Raw genomic sequence first — 22,461 nt, 5'->3', positions numbered from 1 at the left:
GGGAAATTTGAAACGCCCCAGGATTAGATGTTACTGCTGCAGCTATGTATTTCCCAAATAGCAGACACTATGTCAGTTAATCGGTTCCTAAAGCTGGGACAGAACTTCCACTGTGTTGACATAACAAATGATCCTGATAAAAATTATCGATTTTGGAAAGTCAGACCAATGCACAATTCCATAACGGAATGTTTGCTGAGTTTACCAATAGAACAACATCTTAGTGTCGATGAGCGCATCGTGCCTTTCAAGGGATCATTGAATGTAAAACACTATGTGAAGGGCAAACCGAAACCATGGGGAATAAAAATATTTGCACTCTGTGGAACAAACGGTCAAATGTTTGTTTTTATAATATATCAAGGCTCGACGGCGTAACTTGATCCAGTAATATTAAAATTTTTTGGTCTTAGTGCATCAGTAGTGGTAAAATTAGCAGAAAGAATCAATGAAACAAATGTGCTTCTCATTTTCGATAATTATTTCCCAAATTATAGTCTCCTGCAGTACTTGAGAAATAAGAATATGTACGCAATATGTACTGTGTGCCAAAATCTTTTCGAGAACCCACCTTTTTTTAATGAAAAAGGCATGAAGAAAGGTGGTAGAGGGTCTGCTGCGGAACTAATAAATGAAGATGTAGAAGTTATAGTAACAAAATGATATGATGGTAAGCCATTGGCAATGGCATCCAATTTTGTGGGAACTGGAAACAGAGATATGTGTAAAAGATGAGATAAAACTGAAGGGAAATATGTTGCACTCGACTGGCCGGAAGTTATTCAAGTTTACAATCAACATGTGGGAGGGGACGACAAGATGGATTTTCTGATCACAATTTATCGCACATTCATCCGATCGCGAAAGTGGACGCTTCGCAAGTTTGCTCATGCAATTGATGTTTCATGTGTAAATGCTTGGACTGAGTACAAGAAAAACGCATCAGAACTAGGTGTTCCTAAATATAAGAGCCTTGACTTGATTCACTTTAGGCAAGTGTGGCCAAAATTACTGACAAAAATTGATAAGCAAGCTGCCACGAAAAGGGGGCGTCCCACTAGTGAGAGCCCTATGCCATCTCCAAGTACTTCAAAACGAGCCAGTAGAGAATTTGTCCAGAAGCTGATGTTTTTTTTTTGGATAACGTTGGGCATCTTTCGTGGTTAGTGACAAAAATCATTTGACAGGTGCAAGAAACCGGGTTGCAAAGGCAAAGCCAAATTTTATTGTGTAAAATATAACATTCACTTATTTCTGGATAGAAAAAAATGATTTTTTTGATTACCATTCTTCACAAGTGTAAACCATAGTTTATGTATATAATCATTAACTAAGTTTCGTGTAATTTATGTATTTTGGTGAAATAAAATCAGTACAATACTTTGACTTTTCGACTTATACTGCACCCACTTGAACACAATGTCCTCATTTGGGGACGCGTTCTATCCCCCTTTGGGGGGGGGGGGGGGAGCACTTCGGAATCTTTTATACATCTGAAAAATTATAATTTGAGTCGAAGAACTGGATAGCAAAGCCATGATTTTGTTTTCAGGAAAAAAGTTATCATTGCCCGAATGGGTTAACGTAACAAAAACTAATGGATGTATCAAGGGAGTGTTGTAGGGCCGTTAATGTTTACATTATGTATTACTGATTTTATGGATACCGTTGGGATATCAGTGATCCTTTTGGCAGACGATGATGCTGTCTGTAGGGAGGTTGGGCAGCCAGAAAACGATGGCATAACGCAAGAAGACCTGAAGAGGCATGACGGTTGATGCGCGAACTCTCATTTGACCCAGAACGGAAACAAATATAACATACTGCGCGTAAAGAGGCGAAAAGTATATTACTGTTCGATTACGCTATTGGCTGAAAATCGTTGGAAACAGTAACATCCGTAAAATACTTAGAGAGCGCTGTGTCGTTCGAACAAGACACAGCCAGGGCAAAAGCATCGCAGGCGCAAAGATACGAGCTGGTGGCAATGCCATTGAGACTCGCCACTTGCGTGAGTTTCATCAGCGCGACGGGAGGCGCTGAGGATGAAGATATCGACTTCGCTTCGGCCAATTGCAAGCCGAGTGCAATCCTCCAATGACCGGACGACAATGGACAGAAGGATACTCGGTAGAAGAGCAGCTTTTGCCCACTTCATTATAGATCATCGTCCAGGACTGATTTTTTAGCGTTATATTACATACAGTGTTGCAGATTTCATTATTCAACTAGTCACAAAGAGGACTAAACCTTTTAACTCATTTGTGTGACTTTGTCATTAATTTGCTAGAGTGTTGTAGAACTTTGTTCTCCTATCCTGTTACCTGACCCTGGGACATAGGTGTGTAATAGTAGGAGGGTGAAATTGTCTTGGCAGTATACTGCACCAGATGCCGCTTCACGAACTCTGTAACTCGTCCTTAACAGTGGCAATTTGACCTCAGCAGCAGCGGCGAGGCCTTTACAAAACGGCGACGAGGGTTTACAAAAGAGAGTAACCATCTAGAGCTACATAAAGCGGACTGATCAATTAAACCAAATTTTTGGAAAAGCGGAAGTCCAGCTGAGATATATCCGGAGGATTTTAAGTAAACGTAATTCAGTCAAGAAATAGGGTAGCTTACGAAACACTTGTTCGACGAACATTTGAATCTTGTCCTTGAGTTTGGGACCCTTTCCAAGGAGAACTAACGGATGTGACAGAGAGCGTACTATGTTTCGTCACGTGATTATTTCGTAACAGCAAGAGCGTTACGGAGATGCTCAACTAAGCCCTGTGTTAGAAGGTACTAAGGTTACTTTGTGCGTATAAAGCTGAAATTCGGAGAGCGTACGATCCAAGAGCAACCAGCAGGCTGTTACTTCCTCGCGAAATCACTACGGCGTGAAAACTAGTTAAATTAGAGGTAATACCCACGACGATAGATCCCACGCATCATTCGCGAATGCAAGTAAAGGGGGAAGAGAAATGGACAAAATCAGAAATGCCTTGTGTCACGCCGAAAGGAGCTTGAGGAGTGTATGTGTAGATGTAGATTTAGATAGCAGTGTGCCGAGACTCGTGACAACTTACCAGTTTTTATATTCTGAGCGTAGTGGGCAAGAGATGTTGTTGAGGTTCCACAAGTGCTGTGAGCCACGAAGAACTCCAGCCGTGACTGCAACAGGAAAAGAAAACATGAAGGAGGGAATACTCTACAGAAGCAAATGAACACGACCGAAACTCACCATACAGGAAAAACAGCATGAGCGTTGCAACTTCCATGCATAATCCCCCTCCCTCTCTCCACTCCCACCTCCCTCCTCCCCCCCTGCCTCCGTCCCACCCCTCTTCCAGGATATGTGTGTGTGTGTGTGTGTGTGTGTGTGTGTGTGTGTGTGTGTGTGTGTTTTACATATTTTTTTTCAATACAGAAATTAAAGGAGAGAAGGTCTGAGACGAAACTCTCACGTCCCAAAACAATACAGCAGGCTTAAAGAATGAAAAGCAATTGTACAACAATTAAAAATACAAAATGAATTGATATTCCATTTTAATTTTCGTTTTGTTAACATTATGCTGTTCTTTGTGTTTACTGCATCAGTTTCTTCATCCCAGACCATATCGCCGGCTGATGTAGCAGAGCGGTTCTAGGCGCTTCAGTCCGGAACCGCGCTGCTGCTACGGTCGCAGTTTCGAATCCTGCCTCGGGCATGCATGTGTGTGCTGTCCTTAGGTTAGTTTGGTTTAAGTAGTTCTAAGTCTAGGTGACTGATGACCACAGATGCTGAGTCCCATAGTGCTCAGAGCAATATGAACCATATCAATCAGTAAGCCTAGCCTATTTAAATGATTTGTATTTATCAACCACGGTCATTTTTTATGGAATTCTCCTTCATATTACAAACCATTGAACCATACGGTTAATTGACGATGAGGCTGAATTGACAGTATATTAGGTAATAATTAAGCTACAACTCCTGTCGTCATTAACACCTACTGCGCTCTTGAAATCGTCAATCGCTGGGGAATAACATCTGAAGCCACTAATTAAAAATGGGTCGATGGGGCAGCAGTGGCAGTTACAGCCAGAGAAACTGTATGTCACACGCATGTTACATGTGCATTAGTCAGTGAGTTCGTGAGACATATTTTTTTATGTTGGCAATACTATCTTTGGTTGAATTCAGTTTTCACCCAGTGAATGTGTTAGCACGTATTTTGCTCTGAAATGGTTTATAACTTACCTTACTTGCTGCCCTTAGTAACAAAAAATGCCTCAGTTATTGAAGAGCAGCCGATGACTATCATTCTAGAGTAAACGCAATCAAGGGCCGCCAGTGAAGTAATATGCAGTCATTACAAACATCAAGAATTTCGAGAACCTTCTAGAAATGATAAATACTAAGAAGCAAATATTTGCTCGTGATTGGATTTGAACTGGCTACTCGCAGTATGCCGGCCGGAGTGGCCGAGCAGTTCTAGGCGCTTCAGTCGGGAACCGCGCGACCGCTACGGTCGCAGGTTCGAACCCTGCCTCGGGCATGGATGCGTGTGTCGTCCTTAGGTTAGTTAGGTTTAAGTAGTTCTAAGTTCTAGGGGACTGATGAACACAGATGTTAAGTCCCATAGTGCTCAGAGCCATTTGAACCAACTCGCAGTATGCCAGCCAGCGTCGCTAACCGTTACTCCGTATTGCATGCAGCACAACTACCAGCATTATTTAACACGTAGGGGGACATCGACCAAGGCCGAAGCTTTGTCGTTCCCCGTGTTTACATTGATGGCGGCCAGTCCGACTCGGTATCTGAGCGGTTGATTACCAAGCAAAGAGACCTGGGCTCGATTCCCGACAGTGTCGGGGATTTTTCTCTGCTCGGTGACTGCGTGTTTTGTTTTCCTTACATTTGTATCGTCATCATTGACATTCCACTATAGAGATGCCTGAGTGGGCATGTCCCGAAAGCCAATAAATTTAAGAAAAAAATTCCTGGCAACCATAAAGAATGAAGATTATGCCTTTCAATAAGACAGCAGCCACAAGACATTTAAATAGAGGCATGGGCTATAATGTGCGTATAGCCACAGACCTGGCTGGCTCTCTGACCAGGGAGTGGGGCAACCATTGTGTACGGAGTAGGGTCGCCAGGGACAAATGTTCAGTTGGGCAAAAGAAATGGGATTCCACTGCTTTACCCGGGACAAACGAAAAAATTATTCCTTTGTGATTTATTGGTCTTTATTATATTTTAATTAAGAACGCGTAAGTTTTAGCATGCATTTGTTTGATTTTATATATTTAAAAATCAGTGCAGTTATAATCATAGCTGAAATTGGTCATCAACTCACTTTTAATCAAATTCAGGGTGTATTTCTTTCGTAATTCAGTCCATTTTAAGGTCATCTGTGAAAAAACTCTTTCTACAAAGCAGCTGGAACTGGGGATACTAAAGACGAACAATAAGACGTGAAAAATGAAAGTGATTTCATTCTTGGAAAAGCCTTCCGTGAGTTTCTTCCATTTCTCAATCGCACCCTTGTTTTTGTCATGTCCAGGCTTCTTTTAATTGTTTGAAATTCTTCGTATAAGTAGTCCATGTTCTGTTGATCGATAATTAAAAGTTCCCACAAAGCGAGATGGTGCAGTGGTTCGGGCTGGACGACGGTTCATACCCGCATCCGGTCATCATGAATTCGGTTTTCCGTGATTTCCGTAAATCGCTTCACGAAAATGCCGGCATGGTTCCTTTGAAAGTGCACGGCCGGTTTCCCTCCCCATCATCCGAACTTGTGCTCCGTCTCTAATAACCTCGTAGTTGACGCGGCGTTTAACACTAATCTCTTCCCCCCCTCTTAAGAACTCCGCAGCTTTCTGAAAATGGTCGTAATTTGTCGGTGACTTTAATTTAGAAATAGCATCTTTGAAAGGATATTGTTTTCTCAGAAATCGTATCGTGATAACAAAATATCCCACAAAATTGCTGTAGAACTGTAGAAAATCGTTCCGAATAGCTTCTTTTCCGTTAGTGCTGAACCATGCGCATTATTTCTCTTGTCTTCCTTCGGAAAAAAGTTGTGTTTTGTTCTTTGCTCAATCTTTTCGCCTATCCCGTGCATTTGAGCATGTATGTCAACAGCTGACAGAGATCTTATTCAATCGTCTTCATTGTTGCTTCTATCGAAAACATACAACATGCATATCAACAACTGACAGAGAATCTGATTCAATCTTCTTCAACGTTGTTTCTACCGAAAACATTACGTTATGCAGAAACGACAAATACGCCAAAAAAATTTTCTATTCCTCTCCACATGTTATTATGTTTTCTAATGGAAGATGGCATTCATTGCGAAATTCCACAAAATTAGATTTTAGTGCAGGCTATATTTTTAATACTCTTCCGACAGCAAGACCTGGAGATAAAAATCTCGTGGCAGTGTGTTTTATTATTTCTTACAACTGGAATTGCAAGTCCGCTCTTCGTTTCTCAGATCTTCTGAAGTAACTGCATATTTTCAGTACCAAACTTTCTACATCCTCTTCGAGTTTATCAGTACTATATTTCGCAGCATTGTGAAGAATATGGCTGGGGCAAGTAGCTCTGACAATTTTGTCATTTTCAGCTAAAAGAAGTGTACAAATGGAATAATTTTTGCGGAAGTTTACATTTAGCTTTGTGAGCGGCGAACGCCGAAACTTTATTTAACGACACTCCATTCTTCGCCATTGTCTCTACTAATAACTTCAAAACTTGATATACAAATTCAGCGTGAGATTTTACAAATTCCTGTCGACAGCTTACAACCCTAGTAACATAATCAAGGAATACTAAGCAATTTCCAATTTTTCTTATTACTTGCGTCTGCCACTATAGAATAGATTTTTTTGTGTGGTCTTCAAGATATTTTAAACAGATTTTTTGGCCAATACTACCCGCACAATAGCTTCCGGTTTTGTTCCACCGCAGCTAAAACTTTGGGCGATTTTTGAATCACTGCAGATATATGGTTGTAATTTGTGTGAACAATCGACACTGTTGCGGCGTAAAGTCAGCACCGGCACACCAGTCGGAAATGACGGAGACGAGAAGGCTGTGACAAGATGTCAGCCAATCGCAAGCTGGCCGACATCCCACCAGGGCGACAACGCGACAGCAGCGGCCCCTAGGTGAAGAGGGCATTAGCGCCGCGCCAGACTTCTGTCTCTATCCTGTTAATTTTTGGAACACAACCTACTACCAGCCTAAAGACAGAAGTGATGACACTTTTGCGCGACCTGACCATCATTTTGCAGGACGATGCTCATGCACGAACAGTGCAAGCTGATTTGTTTTACTGATGGGGCTACAAAGCGGTATATCACCTACTGCACTCCCCCTCAGCCTTCGTGAGTTCAACTCGATGTCTAAACTGAAGGAAACAGTTCACGGCATTCGCTTCAGAACTGCTACAAATTCATCGGGCAATAGACCGCGCCGCTCGAACTGTCAACACAACTGGCACTGCTAGGAGTATCCTACGACTTCCACATCGCTGGCAACGGACTATACACAATGCTGGTGACTACTTTGAAGGTCAGTAAAACTTTGAAACACGTATCTATTTTGTACCAGCTGCAAGTAAATAGTTGCCACTACTAAAGTTCCAATCCTCGTATCTCGGGCTAGAATCTTTTCGAACACCTCTCGTAATGAGGTACGAGCGGCGGCCGGTGGACTCAGCGATAGCGAGCGGCCCAGTAAATGCGGCGGCAGAGCATCGGGCGCAATCAGGCAGCAGTCCTCGGATCGTGGACCGGCAGCTGGTGTGGAGAAAATGATTCAAATGGCTCTGAGCATTATGGGACTTAACATCTGAGGTCATCAGTCCCCTAGAACTTACAACTACTTAAACATAACTAGCCTAAGGACACTACACACATCCATGCCCGAAGCAGGATTCGAACCTACGGCCGTAGCGGTCGCGCGGTTCCAGACTGAAGCGCCTAGAACCTCTCGGCCACACAGGCCGACTGGAGTGGAGACAGTGACATCGTTACAGCGAGGACTCCGAGGATGCGGCAAACACAGCCTGGCCGCAGCTAAGTTGTCCAGCTGGTCAAATCCCACAGGCTAGCTACTGCAGGGCTTAAATGCAGCTGCTGGATTCTGACTTCGTGGAAGTGCAGTGACTGAGTGTCACCAAGGAAAGGTCTGGAATAGGGCCAGTGAACGGCGTCCGTCCGTTGTCGTGTGGCAGTGTGTCAAACTGCTGAAGCTTCCTGATGTCCCAGGGTCGTTGACACGTGGAAGTGGCAATACGGAAGCAGTCACACGACGAGAGGTACTTGTGTCAGGGGGACGTAGATCACGGCTGCCGGCGCTCCACATATGGCACTTGTACTGGCTTTGGCTGAGGCTGTTACATCTCTTATGGATTGTCGACCGTGCAGCGGCAATCATGCTTGCGAGAAACAGCTACCAGCGGGAGATCATGGAACAGCCAGTCTCGTTCTTCACTTTCAGTGTGCAGAGATATGAACATGCAGTTATTGCGGTTCTTGGGATTTCCCAGATCAAAAGCCCAGGAAAATGAAAACAGAAAAAATTAGAGCCACCCTCTGCTACAAGACAAAGAAGTAAAAAACTATGTCCACACATGTAACTAAAGTGACGCCACAGATGGTGGCATACTACAGTGACACCATGAGCTGCTGTTCGTGCAGGACACCACAAATTTTACTTAGTGGTGCTGTTTTGAATACGGAGTGAGTTAAAATTATTTGGGTCTGTATTGGTATTATTGTGCAGATTATGGAATTAGAGCTGAGACAATAATTACGCGTAAGGAAATTAAATACAAGAAAATGAAATCCCAAAGGTCAGATCCGAAAATGGATTTCGCACCGGAATAAAATACGGACAACAAACACACTTATATAAAAAAAAACAATCGAAGACGAAAATTGTATGTGCTATGGAAAACCAACCAACAGTTGGCTTGTAAATACATTCTGCAGACGCATCACTCTTCCGCGATTTTAGAATTTTATTATACTCATTGATGTAAAACATTCCAAATACTACTTCCAATTTTCACTTTCACAACAGTCATGACGCATGGGATTTATCTGACTGATACAATTTAAAATTTCTCTAGTGTTTCGTTCCTCAAACTAAGTTCTTTATACGATTCTCCTTTTTTGTTCCGCTTTTATTTTAATTATTTATTCACACAAAACTCTTTGCGGATTATGGGATATCAGGTCGCTCTTCTTTTAGGTACAGAAATCGTAAAATCATACCTAGCGGCCACCTTTTTTTACCACTTTTGGTTAGAAAATGAAAATATGCTGAAAACAAACGAATTATAGAAGCAGTAATTCAACCCAAACTGCGATAGGCAGGTGGTTTTACGAAATAAAATCACCAGGGAGTAGTTGAATGGTAGTGTACAGTGGCATCATTAAGTACAATAGTACGCCTGCTTACCTGGGTGGTACTGTGCTTGCCTCCCGTGCAAACGGCCCCGGGTTCTATTCCCGTGCCGCACGGGATTAGCCGAGCGGTCTGAGGCGCTGCAGTCATGGGCTGTGCGGCTGATCCCGGTGGAGGTTCGAGTCCTCCCTCGGGTATGGGTGTGTGTGTTTGTCCTTAGGATAATTTAGGTTAAATAGTTCAAATCAAATGGCTCTGAGCACTATGGGACTTAACTTCTGAGGTCATCAGTCCCCTAGAACTTCGAACTACTTAAATCTAACTAACCTAAGGACATCACACACATCGATGCCCAAGGCAGGATTCGAACCTGCGACCGTAGCGGTCGCGCGGTTCCAGACTGTAGCACCTAGAACCGCTCGGCCACCCAGGCCGGCGGTTAAGTAGTGTGTAAACTTAGGGACTGATGACCTTGGCAGTTAAGTCCCATAAGATTTCACACACATTTGAACATTTTTACATTCCCGTCCAGGCTGGAGATTTTCTCCGCTCGTGGACTGGGCATTGTGTTGTCCTCATCGTCAATTCACGCGCATCACTGGCACACAAGTCGTCCAAAGTGGCATCGACTGGATCAAGACTTGCACTTGGCTGCCGAACTTCCCCGAATGGGACCTCCCGGCCAACAACGCCATACGCTCATTTTATTTCCATTATGTAAAACGGACTTTCAATTTTTAGTGGCATATCTGGAAGCGGCAGCACTGCAGTTACGTCGCCTACAACTAGGTAGTTACTCAATCAACTGTGATGCCACTACAACATGCCACGAGCAGTGACGTTGCCTCAGTAGCGTCTGTGAACGAGGCTTCAGGTTATTAATTGAGAAAATATGGGAGCAGGTTTTTGATTATGTAAGAATGCCAGTATGGTCTTCTTAAGAACTACTTATGAGCTCAGATCGTCCATATGAGGTCTGGGCACGAATTTCAGACATTGCATATCACCAGAAAGAAAAACCGTTAGTAACATTAAGGTGAGCAAACATGTTTTATTTTTCACCCGTTAGTTTCTGTATCGCCATGCAACATAAGACATAGCAATGCCTTTTAAAAATTGTCGCATGTAAAAAAAATGGTATCTACATATGAACTTCATGGACGATATTTCATAAATATGCGCGACTACTGTGCCCTCTCGATTCTTATGTATCCTATGTAAATGGAAGTCTCTTATTACACCAGTAAATCGTATCTGTGCAGCGTGTACTACACATGTCAGTTAACGAGTATTGCAGCCTGCTCATTGAGAATCGCTTCAATAAAGACATGTTGCTGCTCAGTAGTACATCGTCTGACGTGACAGTCTTTGGCATTCCACTTTCGCAACAACTTCGTTAGGAAGAAGCCTGCTGCCACATCTTTGCACTGGCGTTTATCCTCACCATGGCAACCACTAGTTCGCCTATCGACTTTACAACAACTTCAGTGGAAAGAAGCCAGCTGCCACATCTTTGGAACGGCGTCCAACTTCACTATGGCAACCAGTGGTTCCAAATAGTTCACTAACAGGCCTTGAGAGGGCAACCCATATACTGTCAAAACGAAGTTCATTTATCCTTCATGTTTAAATATTTTTAATGCTTCTTAATTGACAATAGCTGTTGAACAAGATAATTTTAGTGTGTGTTTATTTTCCTTTCTTGACAATGTTATTTTAACTAAGAAATTTTACATTGTTATTCGACCTATAACCCATTGGTTAGTAATGACATCATTCCGTCAGAAGTGGGCGGAGCCTCCATTATACATAGTAAGACGTGCACTGGTTTCCCCAGTAGTGATTTAGCACCAGAAGGTGGTTCTTACTCATTGGTAATTCATAGTTTTATAGCTTTATAACTTTATGTATTTTCTTGAATGCATGTAGCCCTCCAATTAAAGCATTGTATACGACTTGTAGGTCTGAAGATGACCACAGTAGTGATTGAAACCGGTCCCCGTAATAAACAAATTGTGATCAAGACTGTTTTTTATAGTAAATAAATGATTTTATGTTGGCGTTATCAAAGCCTGCGCTCTATTAATATCCATGTGCAAATGCTTAAGGTCAAAGATGCGAATTTGTCAGTAGTGTAACGTGTTCCTTTTACACGCTTACCCATATATAGAGTCAGAGGTTCTGCCGAGTGTTTCTATGTTTCAGAGTTGTTGGAATGTCTTTGTGATTCGCGCAAAAACCTTTGATTGTGCCAGCGCCTTGGCGGGGAGTGAAATGTCATCCCAGGTATAGGCCTGGCAGTGTTTAAGAACCACGCCACTACCGGGAGTGGTTCACATACCGCCTCCCACAATTTAGTATTTACCTTTCTTTTGCCAAGGCGGGTTAAGCTGGTAGATATATAAACATACATTGTACGTATCTTGTTCTTATACCAAACTGTTTCCTTAAATATTAGCGACTGGCAACTGGCTAAACTTTAAATTGCATAGCATTTGCTGAGTTCCTTGCGCAGCTCTTTCTAGTACTCTTTTATTAACACGTCTGAGCACGTGAATATTCATTTTTAAAGATCAATGTTTCTGCTGTAGTTTTTTATGTAAGTGGTTCTCATGTTATGTAATTGGATCTTAGCTTGGCACTAATGTTAAAGTGTCATTAAGTCACCTTTTATTGGTAACTGTTTTCATTATATGTATTTTGAGTGAAGATTGAATTTCTGAAGTGTGTTAGTACTTCCGTTTTCTAAACAAGGGCAAATAAAATGAGGGGCATTAGTGACCGGCAACGTTAAGTTTGTAATTGACCTTTCAACAAGTGCTTCTTTAACGGATTGAAATAGTAAGTTTATAAGGGTATTTTAGTGAAGAATGTTTAGTGTGGCCATCTTAATGTAACAACTGGTGTTAAGGAGTTTGATGAAGTGGCTATGTGATGTAATTGATAATTGCTATGCTTAAGGTTTCTATAAATGCCTGGCACATTAAGTTTTTGATAACTTTTTTTTAAGGGACTGTTTATTTGAGCACTGAATACGTTGGGTTTCTAACTGTATTTGCAAAGCTTTATATAGTGGCTCGTCCACAGTCTGCAATTGTCAAATTCCTTAAAAGGCGTAATGTCAATAAACTGTCTTAATTATAAATTGTGACTACCAACCATGATCCCATCCCGCTTCCTCTTTTATGGTATCTAAGATATGGTGGGTAAGTGTGGTACGATTAGGGACCTACGTACCAGTATGTAGTTATAAAACGGCGAAAAAATGTTAGTATTTCAATTTTTCAAGTTGACTGTTTTTGGAGTTATTTGCCCTCTGAGCGGTTTGATACCACCCATCACAACTTTACCTTCCTTGGCAATCTCTTCATCTCAAAGTAGAAACTGCGTCCAACGTCCGTAATTATTTGATGGGTGTATTACAATCTCTGTTTTCCTCCCTGTAGTACAATGGAAGTTATTTCCCCATGGATTAACAGATGGTCCGCATCTCGTGGTCGTGCGGTAGCGTTCTCGCTTCCCACACCCGGGTTCCCAGGTTTGATTCCCGGCGGGGTCAGGGATTTTCTCTGCCTCGTGGTGACTGGGTGTTGTGTGCTGTCCTTAGGTTAGTTAGGTTTAAGTAGTTCTAAGTTCTAGGGGACTGATGACCATATATGTTAAGTCCCATAGTGCTCAGAGCCATTTGAACCATTTGATTAACAGATGTCCTTTCATCCTTTTCCTTCTCGTCAGTGTTTCTACACATATTTCTTTAGTCGGCAATTTTGTGGACAACCCCATTTCTCCTCATACCAACTAATTTTCAAGAGCCTTCTATAGCTCCACAGCTTAAACGCTACGATACCGTTTCGATTTCTCTACAGTCCATGATTTACGTCCATACAATGCTGTGCTCCAGACGTACCTTCTAGGACGTTCCTTCCTCAGGCTGAGGGCAATGTTTGATATTAGACAACTTTTGGCAGGGAATGGCCTCCTTGCCTGTCCTAGTGCTCTTTTTATATCCTGCTTGCTTCGTCCGTCAGCGGAAAATTTGCTTACGAGGTAGGAGAATTCGTTCATTTCGTCATTTTGAGGTCCTCAGGTTTTATGACAAGTTTCTCACTAATCTCAGCTCTGTTAAACCTCACTATGTCACTGTCGCCACTGCCGCCGCCGGGCAGCGATCCGGGGACTGCTGTCAGACTGCCCAGGACTCTTCGCCCACACTCTGCCGCAGTCTCGCCTGCGCCGCTCGCCATCGCTGAAGTCCGCCAGTCGCTCGTCAGCCGCAGACCCTGGGCAGCACCGCAATGGCAGAAGACGCTGCTCCCTGTCGCACACCGCGCCACAGCAAACCCGCGTGTGGGGCTGGAGAGAACGCCTGACAGCGCAACAGAAGAGGTAGCACCCAGAGGAATGTCTAAGGATACGTGGACAAGGAAAAAAGATTCCCGAATTTCGCTGTTAAAAATACACTTTCTCCCGGGTGAAAATACATTTTTTCCGTGTTAAGTCACAGTATACTTTTCCACTGAACTGTAAAACTTATCAATCCTTTGAACTGTTATGGTTTTATACACCGGGGTAGAATTTCCCGGCACTTTATAAAACGAAACTCGTCCGGCTCGAGGTCTTGCGGTAGTGTTCTCGCTTCCTGTGCACGGGGTCCCGGGTTCGATTCCCGGCGGGGTCAGGGATTTTCTCTGCCTCGAGATGACTGGAAGTTGTGTGTCTTTCATCATCATTTCATCCTCATTCACTCGCAAGTCGCCGTAGTGGCGTTAAAGAACTTGTGGAGTGGCGGCCGAAACGCCTTGCGAGGGGTCTCCGGCTACCAATGCCATACGCTCATTATCATTATTATTAGGGGAAAACCACGTTTTGAAAAGATCTTTGATGTGGCAGCAACATGTATACTGCGTATCTTTGTATTACGGAAGTATAAATTCCACCAAACACCGCATCTTACTTTCCGAAGCATTGAAATGGAGATTGCGATGCGCTTTTGTGAGCCAGTCATAGCTCATGTCACGTAATCTCATCAGCCGATGACAGCGGGTATTCACAGTATAGGACACGTGATGCAGTCAGCCAATAGCAACATCACTGTTAAGCAGCGCGAATACACAAATCGGAAAAGTTTATGGTTTGCATTGATATACATAGAGTTGCTACAAGAAAAGAAAAGCTTTCACATATAATATTGGTCTCGAAGATAAATAAGCTTCAAGAGAAGCTAAGCTTTCGCATATAATATTGATCTTTTCTGCGAGTGTTACACTTTTAAGATATATCACACAAATGTACCAGTAAAATTTTTAACAACGACATAAATGTCTGGTCTTCTGGGCTCGAAATTCTTCAAAACGGTCGTTCTCAAGGAGTTGATTTTCAAATGAGAGTCAAACGCTCTGTGATTTAAGAAATTCATCGTACATTCTCGCACATAGTTCTTCTTGCGTAACAGGAAATTTACTTTGAAAATAACACTTTTCAAACAACCATTCGCAACATTTTCTGTTAGAAATAGTTTCGTTTCAGCAGTTGTCAGACAGCGCCAGATAATGGCGTCACTGCGATTGCGGAGCTACTATGATGTAGCAAGCCCGTATGTTAGTACGTGTAAAACATTAAAAGATCTTACATTATGACAGAAAAGAAACAAGACATTAGAGGATACTCCTAGAGTATCGGAATTTCGTAATCATACTAAAATGAATAATTCGGCTTGAAGTCCACATTCGTACGTCTGGATTCGGACGTAAATTTTCTTGGAGTACCGCTACTGTATTATCTCGTTTGGTTCTTTATTATGGCGCAAAGCCATACGTGCTAGAAGATGAAAATGTGCACTTGAAATGCAGCGAACAGTTGAAACTAGCTAATAGTGTGGAATAAAAACTTCGTTTCAAATAGATTGACTGCCTCAGAGGAAAAGATTAATAAAAGCCAAATATCTTTAGCAAACCGACGATAACAACTTCATTGTTCTGCAAGATGATTAATGCTTTACGGTCAGGAAGATGGTAATAAAATCAAATCTGTAACTAATAACATATTTCAGCCTTCCGCAATTATATGAATTTAATTTAATTCACTTGATAGCCTCCGGCCACAGAAATTCGTTTTGTTTTCATTTGGCTTGAGAGCAATAGACGAAGAGGAAACAGCAAAATCACAAACAGTAAACACGGGTCACGTGGAGACTACCCACCTCCGCACTTCAACTCAGACCAAAACTCCGCACCGGGGCAATACTAGATAATGCCCCCACCCCCTCACTTTTGAGCGTTTGAGGTAGGACGCCAAAAACTAAAAAAAATCGACTTTCCACATATATGTTCATTTTGTAGCGCACATCTTTCTGAAGAGTGATACGTAAAACATATGTGTTCGAGGAAATGTAAGACATGTTATTTGGTCTTAAGTGTGCCAAAGTGCAGTGCCACACCTCTTCACGCAGCATTCTTCTATGAAGTCACTGTATTTCGCTCTGTGGAATTCAGACGCGTAATATTTTGTAATGGATGACATCAAACTACATTCGGGACAGTGGAAATTAAAATGTCCTGTGGTGTCTCTCCTGCTCCCAGTCGGCCGGTTTGACATCCTGCCTTCTTCTTCTTATTTTTTTTTTTAAAAGAAGAAAATAAACTCGCTGTCAAAGGTGCGTGGGATTATTTGTAACCGGGAGAACAATAAATCTGTATTGCCTATTAGCTAATAACTTGTTGTTTTGTGTGACATAAAATTAAATATAGGATACATAAAACAAGTAGAGACAAGAGACAAGCAACACAGTACACATTTCTTCAGTCCTTAAGTCCTAGCATTTCTTCCTCTCTAATCTTGATACACCTTTACGTGGCGTGTTTTCCTTTCTGGAAAAGAATCTATTACCTTATCAAAGTTCGCCAAACGTTTTGCTACACGAAAAAAAGAAATGTCGTTGTCTAACACTGAAGAAGCTATTAATACAAATAGTACCCAAGACTGGTGTGGTTTCTTGATCTGATAATGTGTATTTTGTCACTGTCTGCTAGGTAAAACGAAATAGGCCTTCCTAATGTAGCAGTAATTGTAACACACATCAAATAAACGAGACTGGTTTGGCACAAATGATCATTTTTATAACACGACACAATATAATTCCCGAAGCACTAATATCAAATGCCTATTAGGCCCACTACAAGCAGAAATCTTTATGTTAGGAAACAGTTTCACATTTCATTCATACGCTCCAGCTTCTCAAGCATGAGATCGAAAAGTAGAAGTACGAAATTTTTATATAAATTTGGAATCGTCATATTCTTCCATAATTTGTGTGATGCTCCCGTTTCTTATCCTTCCTTGTTCTAACAAACAATCTTGTCATTACTAATTCTGTAATTATTCCTGCCAGTGTCAAAATTTATCTCCAGTTAACTTCACTAACCCTGCCACAATCACCGGTTTAGTTACCCCGCGTTAATTCTCCGGTTAGGCTGGAATTGGGCTGTTTTGGGGGAGGAAACCAGACTCCGGTTAGGCGTTATTAAGTGTTCGTACAACGCGTTTTCCGCGCTGCTCCCAGAATAGAATTTAAAGTGGTTGATAGTCTGAGACTGAACAACTGGCCCTCACTAGTGTAGCGATGTGGCCGAAACCTTTGTGTCAAAATTTGATTTTCTTGGATACACTGAGAAGATAATACGTAATCTTTCTTACCTGTTATTTCTGTTTGTCGTTTATATCCACTCTGGCAGCCTGAATCTATGGTTTTCTCTAATAATTATAACAACGCTGATTATTCGCAAACCCAGTCAACCACATAAACAGCGATTGGCATTCAGCCGTTCGCCTTTATTCCGCTCAGCTCGTATAGCCCCGTTTCCTTTTGTCTGCAGGAAAGTTTATTTCGAAATGCCATGGGGATTCCCCTGGCAGAGACATCGTGGACACTATGCATGCATTCAAAAATCAACTTATGATTCATTCAGAAATCAACTTAGAATGTGTTCAAAAATGTTCAAAAACCTGCGGGGATGTGTTTCAAAATCATATGAATAATTGGTAGACCAACGTGCGCTTGATGCTAGGCGCTTTGTGAAACAAGGTTTTTTCCCTCAGGAATATGAAATGAAATTGCCCCGGGCAGTTACCCCGATTTGCAGTCCGCGCACTAGATCCGGGCATGTTGAGCATGCGTGAATCTGGCAGCTTGGGCGCGCCAGTAAAATTTTTCCGGCTAGCATGTGGCTGCTTATACAGGTAACAGCCACACTTCCATAGCCAAAAGCGTGAGAAGATACTACTCATACGCGACTCAACTGCGCATGCGCATGAGCTCGCTCGCAACTGCTCAAACTAATCTAATGAAAACAGTTGGGATGTCATGCTCATCGGCAGAAATTTGTTGTTGTGAAGCACTGCATAGTCTTCCTAAAGCCTTTGACACATTTTGCTCTTGGCAGAACTGGTATAAGCAAAGTGTTTGTTATTGTATATGGCGCATTTCCATTGCAACTTAAGTTTTATTTTCGTTTTTTTCTCTCGTTCATGTTTTATTGCTGCAATATTATTCTCCAGGAGCGAGATACAGCAATATTCTTTGTTAGAATTTTGGTTCCTACCAGTCAAAATTACAAAAATTTAACTGAAAAATAAAACAATGAAAAATTCCCGGAATACTACAAAATTCCCGGGTTTTTACCGCATCTCCGGGTTGTCGCGGGTCGTATACACCCTGTATAATCACTGCTGGTTTGTCTGACCTTCTCCACATGCCACACTCGTCTTACAAACCATCTACGAACCCCACAACACCACTGACTCCTGACTCGAGAACATCTTGACAAGTTTCCGCCGAAACCAACCCCTAAACCATTTCTGTCACGTTTCCGCAGGGAGTAAGACACACTCATTGTCCCAAGCCCTCAGGAGGTCCCCATCACTTGAAAACTGCAATCCTTTCAGCTTAATTTTCACATGCGGGAACAATGCAAAGTCACAAAGAGTGAGGTCTGGACTGTAAGGAGGGTGCTCAAGAAGTTTCAGTCCTGTACCTCGCAAATTTTCGGTGCATGCTTTGGCAAGGTGAACAGGAGCGTCATCGTGGTGGAGGAGCCAAATGTCCATTCTTGACTTCGGTCGCAGGTTCTTCAAAGAGTGGATGACTTTGGGCAGGCACTGCTCAGTGTGCCACTTAGCTGCGACTGTCTTCTGTGTGTCCAAAAAATCACGCTCCACGATTTCACTCGATTTGAAAAAGGCAGCTGTTGGTTGGTTTGTTGGTTGGATTGGGGAAGGAGACCAGACAGCGTGGTCATCGGTCTCATCGGATTAGGGAAGGATGGGGAAGGAAGTCGGCCATGCCCTTTCAGAGGAACCATCCCGGCAGTGGCCTGGAGTGATTTAGGGAAATCACGGAAAACCTAAATCAGTATGGCCGGACGCGGGATTGAACCGTCGTCCTCCCGAATGCGAGTCCAGAGTCTAACCACTGCGCCACCTCGCTCGGTAAAAAGGAAGCTGTCATTTTCTTCTTTACTGGTCGGGATTTTCTGACTGCTACAGGTGTCGTCATTTTCAAAGACCCAAAATTTGTTTTGAGTCTTAGCCGGCACGTCATAACAGTACTGCCAAGTCTCGTCATCTGTCACGATGTTATTCACATACTGAGATTGTCCGTAAGAAAACTTCTTTAACACCTCCCGGCACCAAGTCACACGTCGTGTCACCTGCTCTTCCGTCAGTCTATGCGCTGCACCCAGAGACAACAAAATTTCTTTACTTGCAAATGATCATGCAGAACCGAAAGAACTGCTGGTGCATTTAGCACTAAGGTATCCTTTAACTGCCTATATGCCACTAGCCTGTGTTCATCTAGCATTTTCCTCACAGCATCAATGTTTTCCTCCGTAACTGATGATTGTGGCCTTCCCATCCTCTCAGCGTCCTCTAGAGTGAAATTTCCTGTTAGGAATTCTCTGTACCATCTGTATAGAGTTACACGATGGGGACACACATCACCCTAGTGCAAGATTCATTACTTCAAAACACTGCTCTATGTTTAAACCACGCGTGAAGTTGTACCGCAGAACTAACCCGAATCTCACTTCGTGACCACGATGCCATAGCAACAGGGGCGGTGAAAAGGGGGCGGGGGACTATGGGGGCTGCAGCCCTCGCTCCCAATGGAGTATCATATTACACTGGATAAAATGACTTCAGAAATCAGCGAATATATTACTCCAACAGATTCAATCATTTCCTTATAATTATGTAGCTATATGTACCTTTGGAGAAAAGAGAGCCACTTGTATGAATATCAAGTGCTCAGATGGAAACCCAGTTCTAAGCAAAGAAGGGAAAGCAGAAAGGTGGAAGGAGTATATAGAGGGTCTATACAAGGGTGATGATCTTGAGGACGATATTATGGAAATGGAAGAGGATGTAGATGAAGATGAAATGGGAGATATGATACTGCGTGAAGAGTTTGACAGAGCACTGAAAGACCTGAGTCGAAATAAGGCCCCGGGAGTAGACAACATTCCATTAGAACTACTGACAGCCTTGGGAGAGCCAGTCCTGACAAAACTCTACCATCTGGTGAGAAAGATGTATGAGACACGCGAAATACCCTCAGACTTCAAGAAGAATATAATAATTCCAATCCAAACGAAAGCAAGAGTTGACAGATGTTAAAATTACCGAACTATCAGTTTAATAAGTTACAGCTGCAAAATACTAACGCGAATTCTTTACAGACGAATGGAAAAACTGGTAGGAGCCGACCTCGGGGAAGATCAGTTGGGATTCCGTACAAAAGTTGGAACACGTGAGGCAATACTGACCTTACGACTTATCTTAGAAGAAAGATTAAGGACAGGCAAACCTACGTTTCTAGTAATTGTAGACTTAGAGAAAGCTTTTGACAATGTTGACTGGAATACTCTCTTTCAAATTCTAAAGGTGGCAGGGATAAAATACAGGGAGCGAAAGGCTATTTACAATTTGTGCAGAAACCAGATGGCAGGTATAAGAGTCGAGGGGCATGAAAGGGAAGCAATGGTTGGGAAGGAAGTGAGACACGGGGTGTAGCCTCTCCCCGATGTTATTCAATCTGTATATTGAGCAAGCAGTGAAGGAAACAAAAGAAAAATTCGGAGTAGATATTAAAATCCATGGAGAAGAAATAAAAACTTTGAGGTTCGCCGATGGCATTTTAATTCTGTCAGAGACAGCAAAGGACTTGGAAGAGCAGTTGAACGGAATGGACAGTGTCTTGAAAGGAGGATATAAGATGAACATCAACAAAAGCAAAACGAGGATAATGGAATGTAGTCGAATTAAGTCGGGTGATGCTGAGGGAATTAGATTGGGAAATGAGACACTTAAAGTAGTAAAGGAGTTTTGCTATTTGGGGAGTAAAATAACTGATGATGGTCGAAGTAGAGAGAATATAAAATGTAGACTGGCAATGGCATGGAAAGCGTTTCTGAAGAAGAGAAATTTGTTAACCTCGAGTATAGATTTAAGTGTCAGGAAGTCTTTTCTGAATGTATTTGTATGGAGTGTAGCCATGTATGGAAGTGAAACGTGGACGATAAATAGTTTGGACAAGAAGAGAATAGAAGCTTTCGAAATGTGGTGCTACAGAAGAATGCTGAAGATTAGTTGGGTAGATTACATAACTAATGAGGAGGTATTGAATAGAATTGGGGAGAAGAGGAGTTTGTGGCACAACTTTACAAGAAGAAGGGACCGGTTGGTAGGACATGTTCTGAGGCATCAGGGGATCACAAATTTAGTATTGGAGGGCAGCGTAGAGGGTAAAAATCGTAGAGGGAGTCCAAGAGATGAATACACTAAGCAGATTCAGAAGGATGTAGATTGCAGTAAGTACTGGGAGATGAAGCAGCTTGCACAGGATAGAGTAGCATGGAGAGCTGCATCAAACCAGTCTCACGAGTGAAGACCACAACAACAACAACAACAACATAGTTTGCAATGTATTTCAAACACATTTCAACAAAAGAGTAAGAGCGGCAAATAGCTTACTATCTAAACCAATAAACAGCATTTAACTTAATGGGCGTCTTATCATTTATTAATATACATTTTTTACTCTGATTTCAAAACAGTTACCAAAAACTACTTTAAGCAACACTAAATTTTACCAGTTTGGTAATGGAGGACCACAACTCTCCTTTTTTTAAGCGATATTCCATTCCCCCAAACGCCCTCCCCCCATTAGCCCCCCCCCCTCCGCCTTGACCGACTTCTGACATCTACAATCGCCCCTGCATAGCAAGCACTTCACACTAACCCTGTTAGTGAACGACTGCGCCCACAGACATGGTTCAAATGGCTCTGAGCACTATGGGACTTAACATCTTAGGTCATCAGTCCCCTAGAACTTAGGACTACTTAAACCTAAGTAACCTAAGGACATCACACATATCCATGCCCGAGGCAGGATTCGAAACTGCGACCCCCACAGACATGGCGCAGTGACTACAATGCAGGTATGAAGTATTCTCAGAACACAGCAACAATCAGATTGATGCGACTTATTGTAGCGTCATATTGCAAAACTTCCTTAATACCCTTTGTGTGGCGTATCTGTAGGCGTGACTGGCTTCCAGACGCTCAACAGGTTCCGACCCTCTTGTGGGAAACAGGACTTCAGCGAGCAAGCAGATGAATCGTGGATGCTACTAGCGTGTGACTAGTTGGGAATTCGGGTCAGACGTGAAGCGTGTCCAGATATCCGAGGCAATTAAAGCAACCGCTATCATTACGCTGGGGATCTGGGTTCGATTCCCGGTCTGGCAAAAATTTCAGTTTTTGCCATCGAACTATTTCCATGCCCGCCTGCAGCTGTCGTCGATCTTTCCTTTGAAATTTAAGAACTATTTATGTTTCACTATCGTTTCTCCTTAGCCACGTCGTCCTCCATTGTTACAGAGGCCTTAGATCGTGCCCGGACACGGCGTGCCAAACCGCATGCGAGCCAGACGTGTGGGCCAAGTGTGGGTCAAAGGTTGACGTGCCTCGTGGTGTGGAGGACGTACACAGATCTAGTACCCGTTTGCA

At 42.6% G+C, this 22,461-nt stretch overlaps 1 protein-coding gene across 3 annotated transcripts in view; it reads right to left on the bottom strand.

The window, feature by feature from the left end:
• Positions 1-22,461, bottom strand: part of LOC124802582 (lipase 3-like) — a 150,283-nt gene that overhangs the window by 32,362 nt on the left and 95,460 nt on the right. For all 3 annotated transcript variants that reach the window (XM_047263453.1, XM_047263452.1, XM_047263454.1), the window contains one exon: positions 3,074-3,158. In XM_047263453.1, the coding sequence (XP_047119409.1) occupies positions 3,074-3,158 (85 nt within the window). The remainder of the gene's footprint in view (positions 1-3,073; positions 3,159-22,461) is intronic.

This window comes from Schistocerca piceifrons, chromosome 6 (assembly GCF_021461385.2).
Source record: "Schistocerca piceifrons isolate TAMUIC-IGC-003096 chromosome 6, iqSchPice1.1, whole genome shotgun sequence".
In the NCBI taxonomy this organism is placed as follows: domain Eukaryota; kingdom Metazoa; phylum Arthropoda; class Insecta; order Orthoptera; family Acrididae; genus Schistocerca; species Schistocerca piceifrons.
This window is presented reverse-complemented; position numbering and strand designations above follow the sequence as displayed.